Raw genomic sequence first — 11,472 nt, 5'->3', positions numbered from 1 at the left:
TGTCCTATATGGCCTGGGACATGAGTGTACAATGAACAAGGGCAGCAAAATGAAGTCTGGCTGGCTGGTCCCTAGAAGTCAAATAAATCATCAAAACATGTTAGCCAGAGAGTGGTCACGGAATTTGGGTTTTGGACCCTACTATACACTTCATAACAATATCGGCTCAGAATATAGCATAGACACAATTATCACATTTTGATTTTTACAGTTATCAGCAGTCATTCTATAGCCACTTTCAACCACAGGGGCTTATTGGAGCTCCTCTTCCTCACCTTCCTCTTCTTCGCACTCACTCTCCACTGCACCTTCCATCATTTGTAATATATATTTAAAACAAAAAAACATTAATTGCGTTTTTTGTATTCATCTGGACTTATCACCAACTTTACATTAATTGCTTTTGCTCGTCGACGTTCCGTCGTTGCTATAGGCCTAATACCTACCTTCCATTATACCATAAACGTATAGTAATAATGATCATAGATCTATCATCTCTCAAGATTGTTATTCAGTGATTCGAGGAGCATAATGAAGTTCACACACAACTCAAATACTTTAAAATACATTATTTTCTTTATTTGTCCTTGTTCTCTCTCTCTCTCTCTCTCTCTCTCTCTCTCTCTCTCTCTCTCTCTCTCTCTCTGTCTCTCTCTCTCTCTCTCTCTCTCTGTCTCTCTCTCTCTCTCTCTCTCTCTCTCTCTCACTTCATACAATAGGCATATCTATTAGACTATAAACCAAATCCTTTGCAGGGGTTAACAGAACAATTGTTAACAGAACAATAAATTCATCTAAACATAGTCATAGAACACTTTCCTCAGTTCCTATGGTATAGGTGACTACAGTAGCGCTGTCTATAAGCCAAATCAGGAGAAATCTGACTACGGTGCTCTGTCTTTTTCTCTCTTCTTGGCTTTATAATGAGTGATGCAAACTGCCAGGACCCAGTAGCCCCATACGGAAAACACCAAAACAGCCACTTCACTTTATTGACGCAGACAAAGACAATTGACATAAACAATTATAGCTTTGTGTACATGCTTTTAAACTATTCATACATTTATGATGAAGTATATGTTTTGGTTTTTCATTTGACAGGGAGCCCACATTTATGTGAATTACATAATTGGCACCCTGTCACTAAATGAACGTCTATAATATAATTGATTGACCATATTACATTCCTTGATCACAGTAACACCCCAGCCCCACACTTTGCCCCCCGTCGTTTCTATCCATTCTATTTCTACAGCATTCTATTGGTGACGTAGGCGGGTTGAAAGGTCAGCTACAACATGCCATGCCAAACAAACATCTGCCAAGGAGATAACTAAGACTGTACTATACAATAAACCTACATAGAATTATTACCAACATTGATTGTGAGTTGGGTGTTTTTAGGAGGGTCAGACGAAGGAAAGAGGGGAAAAAAGAAGTCTACCTGGGTCACGAATGAAGGTGTGTTCAGGTTTAAATGCTATCTATTTACCATGGCTAGCTAGCGGCTAGCTGTCAGACCGACAGGATCACGACCGATCCGGTAAGAATCTCAAATTCATGCGAGATCGCTTTTGTCCCGTAAACCGATGGTCATGTGACCTCCTACCGTTATATGTGACACGCACACTACAGCAAGTTGTGACTCTTGCCACATTTACCGGATCAGCCAACTTGTTTGCTGCCTGACTGGGTGGCTGGTTATTCTCTTCAATTATGCATGTTGACGGTAGGTAGTTAGCTAGCTAAAAGCTCGCTATTTCTCCAGCGAAATTGTTCCAAGTTAATCCATCCCTAAAACCTATTTAGAGCATAGATCCCACCAAGACAACCCACCCCGTGGTTTTGACAGTGTGCTGTGGCGGCTGTGAGCATTTCCCCCAGTTTCAGCCAGCAGCTGAACATAGAAGGGTGAGGCTGATGTTGACATGTCTCCAGTTATAGCTGCTGCCTCTGTTCTGTGTCATTTCCACTGCAGGGAGGATGGCTGGAGTTTTCGACATCGACCTCGAATCTGAGGACCTAAGCGACGCAGAGGTTGGTTGTTTCTGTTTCGAAGTTGTTGATGCCAAAACATGTTAATTTTTGAAATGTATTAGGGCTGTGCCCAGCAGAAAAAGACTACCCCACAAGTCCCTTCCCTTCCCTTCCCTTACCAAGGTGTAATACTATTTTCCTAAAATGAGTATGACATTATCTTTGTGTCTTTTTTGTGCCCTGTAGGATGACATTTGTGACTTAACAGTAGCAGAGTCTGACCCGTATGTATATATTTTCTACATTCATCGTCACAGGGTTGCCAACTTTCACGCTCCTGGCGTGTGACGTACTCTCACGCTGCCCAAACAAACAATTCTCACCCCAAAACATTGCGACAGCAACAGAGATGGACATAGGTCCATATACTATGTCTATCGATTGAGCCCATAGCTACCGCCGGCCTTGCTGTCTCTAGTACCCCATCGACCCCTGGCCTCTGCCCACCCAAGGGGCTGCTGGTTCTGGCACCGGGCCTGATGTGAACGTGATTAAGTCTGTGTCTGTGTACAAAACCTCACTCCAGCCAGGTACCCAAAGTTGGCAACCCTGATCATCATCACCACTCTTTATCCATCTTCTTCTAATCATCCATGTTCATCGACTCTCATTCTTGTCTGTCCCTTTAATTAGTATCCTCCCTTTGTTTCTCTTCCCTCTCTCTCCCCCCTGCCTCACTCCACTCTCTCTCACACCTCTTTACTGTCTCCTTCTCGCTAAATTCCACCACTCCTTCTCTCTAATGGCCGTCTCTCTCAGAGTTCAGATCGCGGAGGTGGAGCTCACCAGTGCAACTGTTAACAGGGACAGCGAAAGAGTCGGACCAGACTGCTTTGAGCTGCTCACTGTGTTGGGCAAGGGAGGCTATGGCAAGGTGTGTGTGTCTGTGTCTGTCTGTGTCTGTGTCTGTGTCTGTGTCTGTGTCTGTGTGAGTGTGAGACCGAATATATTTTTTCCATAGCCCAACTATAGAACCATATTAGGTTTTTTATAAATGTTTACTGGATTGAAGGCACGTCACAAGCATACACGCATGTCCAAGTCCTGTCCGTGTTCCAGGTGTGTTGGTTAAACGTGTCTATATCAATGATGTGTGTATTTGCACTGGTCTAAGACTGTACTTCTTAAAACTATGTAACCCTTTGTAATCAACATGCAGGTGTTCCAGGTACGAAAAGTACAGGGCCCGCAGACAGGGAAAATATTTGCCATGAAGGTCCTGAAAAAGGTACTCATGATCCCTCTGAACCTAGCTCATTCTCTTCTTTTTGTTTATTCTCAGTGCCAAACTTGTAGTGTTATCAGGGCTTGACATTAAACCTTTTCAGGTACTTATCTTTTACTTGTCTGAGAGCAAATATAACGATGTGAGTGTGAGTGTGTCTCTAGTAACACACTACAAGCCTACTGTATGAGACAGTATACACACACACACATACACACACACACACACTACTTCATACAGTGTCATGAATTTAGTGTGGTGTTATGAATCGCATTGTGGCAACCAGGATAGACAGGGAGGTGGGCGCAATAAGCCTGTAATGAATATGTAATTGCAATAAGGAAATGTGTTTTGGAAGGAAAGAAGAAAGGAAGGAAGGAAAGAAAGAAAGAAAAAGGGGAAGGAAAGGAAGAAAAGGAAGATGGTTAGAAATGATGAAAGAAAGACAGAGAACGGTAGCACACCACCTGACATAATGTTAAGACTTTAAACATTATGTTACCATGGTTACCTGCACCATTACATTACATTCCCATTCCAATAATTACCGTGGATCTATGTGTATGTGTACCGTGCCACTTATTTAATGCGTGCTCTGCCAGCATTAATGTTTTCATTCAAAGGCATGATTTGCCAGATTCGCTAGGCATGATTGTTTTAATTTTGAGTTCTTTAATGAAGTTGAATTAGATTTTTGAAATTATAATCAATATTCACAATTCATTAGTTCTCTTCTTATTGGTTGATAATCCAATGTGACAACTCGCCCGACGTAGTGTGACAATTTACCCGCTGATGGGGCAAATTGTCATAAATGCACACTGTCTATTTAATGGTCTACAACTCCGTCTTGAAATAAGATATGAAGATATAATCAATGCAAAATAAGTGCCTAAGACTTCCTTCTTTCATTTGGTATGACATGTATACCATTGTGATGTATTGTGCTCAGGAAATGTCAGACAGAGTGTGACAACCTTCCCCCGCACTCCCTTACTCAGCGGACATGGATTTTTTTGTCACGGCAGCATAAATTGGCAGAACACCGGCAATGGTGCTGGTGTTTTGTCCAATGACATTTTGCGTTTCCCTGCTTTTCCTGGCACCTGGACAGTTTTAGGTGCTTTTTTCAGTTTTAGGAACATCTTGCTTGCTGGCTTGAGTAACGTGTCGGTTTCTTGCCAAGGAGGTTGGCACTTTTGCGGGCAGGGGTTAATAACGGTCACGTGCACGCAATAGCATTAGAATTTCTGATACAAGCTATGCCGTGCCTCATAGGCATATTAATACATATTGATGTATTGATTTTTCTCTTTGTTTTGATTTGTCTGTCCTCTATGAACACATAAAACAGCCTTTCTCTTCTCTGTCTGTCTCTCACTTGTGTCGCTCCGCTTCATCATCCACCCGTCCCTCCTTCCTCTCCTGTCAGGCTAAGATAGTGTGCAACGCTAAGGACACAGCGCACACGCGCGCCGAGCGGGAGATCTTAGAGACTGTCCGACACCCGTTCATCGTGGACCTGCTTTACGCTTTCCAGACGGGAGGCAAACTCTACCTGATCCTGGAGTGTCTGATTGGTGAGAGAGTGGGGAGAAAGGGAGGGAGGGAGGTAGGGAAGAAGAGGTAGAAAGAGAGAGGGAGATAAGAGGATGGTGTCTGGGGACAACAATGTCTATCCCTGCATCCCTGAATTCTGAATCTTTTATCGCTCACTTTACTTAATTTTTTGTATTTGTTTCTCAGGAGGGGAGCTGTTTATGCAACTGGAGAAGGAAGGCATCTTCATGGAGGACACTGCCTGGTGAGAGAGAGATAGAGAGAGACTTTGTTTGTTTGACTTGTTTCTGTGCTTATACACACATGAGACTATGAGTGAATAGCTAAGCTATATACAGTATATTATGTAAGATAAAGTGTGTGTTCATCATTTTTGTCCCCCTGTTTGATTCAATAGTTTTTATCTGGGGGAGATCACACTGGCTCTGGGACACCTCCACTCAAACGGAATCATCTACAGAGACCTGAAACCGGAAAACATCATGCTGAACCACCAAGGTGTGTATGTGTATGTGTATGTGTATGTGTATGTGTATGTGTGTGTTTACCACTCACAAACATGGTATTTATCTGTGTCTCAGGGCACATCAAGCTGACGGACTTTGGCCTGTGTAAGGAGTCCATTCACGACGGGGCAGTCACACACACCTTCTGTGGAACCATCGAGTACATGTGAGTCTCTACCACAAGGATGCTGCACCTCCGCTGTCACTCTGAGACTTCAGTGCTCCTGAATGACACTAGAAGGAATTTCCCCCTCCCCGTCTTTCTCTCTCTCTCTCCCCCCCCTCCTCTCTCTCTCTCCTTCCTTCTCTCTCAGGGCTCCAGAGATCCTGACACGTACAGGGCATAACAGGGCAGTGGATTGGTGGAGTCTTGGAGCGCTGATGTACGACATGATGACCGGCTCGGTGAGAGGGATGGAGGGAGGGAGGGAGGGAGGGAGAGTTTATGAGAGAAGGAAGGGGAACAAAATATTCTAAATCGAAAAGAATGATTTAGAATATTTAGCACAGCATCTCACTATTGTGAATTTGTAATGTCCTACCCTTTGATGAAGACATAATACCTTTGACTCTTGTCCTCCCTCCCTCCCTCCTCCTCTCTTCCTGCCACAGCCTCCGTTCACAGCTGAGAATAGGAAGAAAACCATTGATAAGATCCTGAAGTGTAAGCTCAACCTGCCCCCTTACCTCACATTGGACGCCAGAGACATGATCAAGAAGGTGTGACACCACACTATTTTACATTTAAATGTTTGGCATTTAGCAGACGGCTTTATCCAAAGCGACTACAACAAATACATTTGAAGTGAATTCAAAGTAAGTGAATAATCTATCTGTCAGTCATAACAGGACAAAGTAATCTATGCTCAGGGCCAGGGGCAGTCATAATGCTAGAAGAAGGAAGAATTAAGTTCCTTGGACAGCTTCTACTACTACAACACAGACTTCAGACTGCAATTGAAGCCTTACTGACAATCTCTCACTCTCTCCCTCCCTCCCTCCCTCTCTCTAGCTCCTGAAGAAGAGCCCTTCCCAGCGACTAGGCTCCAGTGCAGCTGACTGTGCAGACATACAGGTGATACACAGTAACATACACACCAGTGGAGGCAGAAATCAGTTGATTGTAGGGCTGAGTGTAATTGCATGGAAAGGAATGAGGAAGGGTCTCACACACACGTGTCTGATACCATTCCTCATTTCTCCATTGACACACACATCTGTTTTGGGCAGTGTGACGTTTTGTAACTATCCGTTCATGTTCGTAGCTCGAAGACTGCACGATTGTATTGTATTTATTGATTGTATTGATTGTATTCTGATTGAGAAGGAGAAGAATGGGTTTATATCAGCCTTGATACTCTGCCCTTCTCTACAGAGGCATCCCTTCTTCAGACACATCAACTGGGACGACCTGCTGAATAGGAGAGTGGAGCCGCCCTACAGGCCATCACTGGTACTTTATCTTTCTCCTGTCGATCAATCTCCAGTCCTCTACCTCAATGGCTTATGATTACAATCCGTCCTGGGTCTTTCAATTGAATATGCAGATGCATAAACTGTGATGGTGTTTACGTATGACCAGGCTCTCTCTGTCTCCCTCTCCCTCTTCTCTCTTCCTCCTTCCTCTCTCTCCCTCTCTCTCTCCCCCTCTCTTTGTCTCTGCAGCAGTCGGATGAGGACGTGAGTCAGTTCGACACACGCTTCACGAAGCAGACTCCCGTGGACAGCCCTGACGACACCACCATGAGCCACAGCGCCGAGCATTTCGCCGTGAGACTCATTTCATTGTGTTGTTCACCCCCCCCCCCCCCACCTTTTGATCTGTCCGTTCACCTGTTCAACACTGTTCCATCTCTCTTTCACCCTGTTCTCTCCTGAATCAGCTTCATCGCCACTTCATTTTTCTGTTTCCACTTACCTCTGGTCTCTCTACCTCCTTTCGTCTCTCCTCTCCTTCACCCCAGTCTTTCACACACCCGGGGGGTATTCCGTCAACGTCGCTAAAGGAATAACTAGGTTTATTTTGATGAAGTCTCGCGAGACTGATCAAAAAGAAGCCTGGATTTTCCTTTAGCGACGTTGATGGAATACCCCCCGACTTCTCGTCATCTGTGTACCCCCTCTTATATGAGGACTCGGAGGTATTCACCTCATTTCACTTCAAGCCTCCCGCTAACGACACGTAAAAAAATAAAATAATAAAAAAACACGTTGGGCTAGAATGGTTGTCCAATGGTTCATGGCTGGTGGTGGTGTTGTTGTCGTCCTTGTTGCCAGGGTTTCACCTACGTGGCTCCGTCTGTTCTGGAGAGTCTGAAGGAGGGCTTCTCCTTTGAGCCCAGAACACGCCCCGTCCGCAGACACAACAGCAGCCCACGCACGCCCATCAGGTAGCGCACACACACACACACACACACGCCTATCAGGTAGCACACACACACACACACATACGCCTATCAGGTAGCACACACACACACACACACACACACACACACGCCTATCAGGTAGCACACATACACACACACACACACACACACACGCACGCCTATCAGTTAGCACACACACACACACACACACACGCCTATCAGGTAGCACACACACACACACACACACACACGCACGCACACGTGATAACTGTACCTGAACGTTTACTAATGTAGCCTAGATGTGCTGTGTAGATGTGACTGTTTATAACAAGTTTATAACTGGTGTATAACAGTCCCCCTGACGCAAGTATTTCTCCCTCCCGCCTACTCATCTATCTCATTCCCTTTCCTTCTCTCCTCGCTCCACAGCCCTCTCAAGTTCTCTCTCGCCGGTCCCTTCAAGTCCGGAGGAGGAGGAGGAGGAGGAGGAGAGAGCGAGTCGGACCTCCTCTCCCAGACCTCTTCCCCACCCGCCCCCCAAGCTCCGCCCATTGACAATGGCGCCACACAGCCAATCAGGACGCCCGGTCGTAACAAGAAGCAGAAAAACCTCCGGAGATGAACAGGGCGGGGGCGGAGGCCCGACACTTCTCAGGGGGGCCCTGTGTTTCTCACGGGCTGAGTTCCAATTCCCTAACCTCGCTCCCTTCCTTCCTCCCTCGTTGACATGCCCCCTATAGATCTGAAAGGTCAGGATGGGTGTAAAGCAGAGGTAGATTATGTATTAGCTAGGGGGTGTATACACCTGTTGTGAAGCGCAGCACTAACATACCTGATTCAGCTAATCATATTCTCGATGATTAGTTGATTCATTTAATCAGGTGTGACTGTGCTACGTAGGCTGGTGTAATTAATACCATCAAATATCCACCTCATACTATATCTTACCATGATACGATATCCTACCATTAGTACCATGTGACAGCAGCTGGTGAAATGGGGAACAAGTTGGCAACCGACCAAATGTTCAGACCTTTATTCTGAAAATGTTAACTCACCGAATACATTGCACTGCAATATTTTGGCTTGACTAGCGAGTGTGTCATCGATTTTCAACAACATTTCAGTGAAACTATGTGTTTTGAATCAATTCTCTTGTAAAAGTGATTTAAAATAAATTAAGTCACTACCCACAAATGGGCTTAAATTCTCCGGTCCAATTGAGTAACAGTTTTCAGAATAAAAGTCTGAACATTTAGTCGTTTGCCGACTTGTTCCCCCTTTCACCAGCTGCTCTCACGTTCTGTTCTTTCAATACATCGGGAGGGAGTTAGCTAGTGTTTAGGGTAGGGGGCAAGCTATCCGATTGGAACTCAGCCACTGTTTCTTCACTTGACATTTCTCTCACAGTGCCGTGTTGGTGAAGAGACCACCACCACAACCACCACCACTGCCTGCTGCCAAAGCGCTTGACATTGCCATTTTCCTAATGTTCAAAGGACCTGTGTCACTCATCATAGTATAAATATGTCATTATATGGCAGGAATGTACGTATAGCCGCACATTCATGAACCACTGTATAGAATCGACACTCAGCTAAAGATAATCTTGTATAAACAAAAAAAAGAGTATTTTGGTTATGGGAAAAAAACAACTGCATTTCACAGCTGTGAGCCCAGTTGGACTTGTATGTAATTGACATGAACTCACATGAAGCCCAGCGTTAAGCAGAGCTGTAAGATGAACCAGGTTTGAGCATTGTCCATGTTGGCACAAACCCTTCTAATAACGTTGTGATCGTCCTTGAACTAACCAGCATGGCACCTTCTCGAAGCCCAAAGGTGAACCAGTGGACAAATCTCAAGTCTTGTTTCCTCGTGTCCTCTGTCCTTGCCTCTCATTGGAGGAGAAGGTGTAAGGCTCCGCCCTCAAGCCTTCTCCCGTCGGCTTTGAGAAGGAAGAGAGGATCGAGGACACAAGTAATTGAGGAATGTTTTTGAGATTCGACCACAGTTTATCTTTGGCTCTGGTATCAAACATCCTGTCCTGTCACCATGTGAACTAGGCGTGGAATACACATGACCTCTATATCACGAACAGTCATATACTTTGGGGTGGGTGTGTGGGGAAGATGATAATAATATTGACAACATATGTATTATTTAATTTAAAGAATATTATTTACTGGACTGCTGACATTTTCTGGATCAAAGTTGAATGTTTTATGAGATTTTATTTTTTTTCGGACATTTTTTTTTCTTCTCTGGCTCGTTTGTGGTTGTGAGGAGGATAGGGTTGCAGAATCCTGAAGAATAAAGGCAAACATAATTGTCGATGGTGTCCACTGGTTCTGTCTATCCGTCCGTCTTGTAGGTGAGGCCTCTGTTTCAGAGGAGTTAAGGGGTACAGGACTCCGTTCAGTTAGATTCAAAGTGATGAGCCTGTTTGCTTATTCAATTCATATATTTGATTTGAAAGAAAAAATCATGATTTATGAATGCAATTTCACTTCAAAAATAAAATTCTAAATTCTTTAAATGAAGACTGAGTTTACCCTACTATCCTGCATCTGTCATTATAATTCAATTAATGAATTGTGAGTCACTCAACAATCGTAATGTATGAATGAACAGCCACTGGGAAGAGTAGAACCCCCCCCCCTGTTTACTATACACATACATGTTGGCAATAATCAATCATAGCTCCACATCAATCATAGCTCAGTTTATTTAAAAAACACATTGGAATGCATGACACATTCAGATACATACAGATTGACACTCTCTAAAAGTGACACGGCTGTACCACAAAATCTTTGACCCTTTCTCATGACTGTTCCGGCCCCACACCTTCTCCACAACCTCCTTATTTTCTTCTTTAGAGTTCGGTTAGGTCACATGTCTCCATCTCTCCTTCATCTTTTTCCTCTCCTGACATAACAGATGGAAGCACTTCTTCTCCATCCTTCTTTCCATCATTCTCTCCTTTCGCTTCAACCTGGCCTCCCTCCTTCTTCTGCTTGTCCTCTTTGTTCTCCTCCTTCTCTTCCTCCTGATTCTTGGCTCTCTCCCTCAGGTCAAACCCTTCCAGACTGGAATAGTCGTCCGAGGACTCCTCCTCTTCTTCCTCTTCAACACCCCTGCGCCCGCCTCTCTCTCCCCCAACACCAGCCTCCTCATCTTTCTTGCCCTCCTCCCCATCCCCCTCTCCCTCCTCCTCGTCCCCCTCCACCCTTCCTCCCTTCCCAGGCCAGAGGCGGAACCCCAGGCGGCCCTCTAGGGTTCTGACCCCGCCCCTCACGCGCTCCCTGGCGCTCAGCATCAGCCTGGGGGCGGAGCTGTCCTCTCCGGAGCGGTAGACGTGCCACTTGAAGAGCAGGACGAAGACCAGGAAGACTAGAATGATCACAACCAGAAGCACCACCACAATCGACCCAGCGTTCATCTCACCAGAGTTGGTTGAGGTTGTTGTAGGTGTTGTTTTTATTGTTTTTGTTGATATTATTGATGGCGGGAGGATTTCAGTCTGTGTGGTTGGACTTCCTGATTTCCCAGGCGTCTGCTTCCCTGGCAGGCTTGTTGTGGGTGCTGTATCGGACGGGGTGTCATTCAGGGGACCCCCTTCATCAGCAGACGTGGTGTCATTCAGGGGACCCCCTTCAACAGCAGACGTGGTGTCATTCAGGGGACCCCCTTCAACAGCAGTGGAATTCTCAGACTGGTCCTTGTCCCTAGTAAGGTTAGTGTTGCCAGGGGAATCAGGGGTAGCTGTGGACAG

The 11,472-nt window shown here is 45.2% G+C and overlaps 1 protein-coding gene across 2 annotated transcripts; it reads left to right on the top strand.

Annotated features, from left to right (window-relative positions):
- The first annotated feature begins 1,310 nt into the window (after positions 1–1,310).
- Positions 1,311–10,069, top strand: LOC308160071 (ribosomal protein S6 kinase beta-2-like). Of its 2 annotated transcripts, none has more exons than XM_080533939.1 (16): positions 1,311–1,461; positions 1,979–2,037; positions 2,224–2,261; positions 2,797–2,911; positions 3,197–3,265; positions 4,695–4,842; positions 5,009–5,066; positions 5,220–5,320; positions 5,404–5,494; positions 5,643–5,733; positions 5,941–6,048; positions 6,341–6,403; positions 6,704–6,781; positions 6,994–7,098; positions 7,606–7,718; positions 8,124–10,069. In XM_080533939.1, the coding sequence occupies exons 2-16, from the start codon at positions 1,984–1,986 to the stop codon at positions 8,314–8,316; spliced, it is 1,425 nt and encodes a 474-aa protein (XP_080390065.1). In that variant the 5' UTR covers positions 1,311–1,461; positions 1,979–1,983; the 3' UTR covers positions 8,317–10,069. The 2 variants fall into 2 exon arrangements, with proteins under 2 accessions (XP_080390065.1, XP_080390064.1); XM_080533938.1 differs by lacking the exon at positions 1,311–1,461 and adding an exon at positions 1,659–1,729.
- Positions 10,070–11,472: the final 1,403 nt, after the last annotated feature.

This window comes from Nansenia antarctica (assembly GCF_963989245.1).
Source record: "Nansenia antarctica genome assembly, chromosome: 6".
NCBI lineage: Eukaryota > Metazoa > Chordata > Actinopteri > Argentiniformes > Microstomatidae > Nansenia > Nansenia antarctica.
This window is presented reverse-complemented; position numbering and strand designations above follow the sequence as displayed.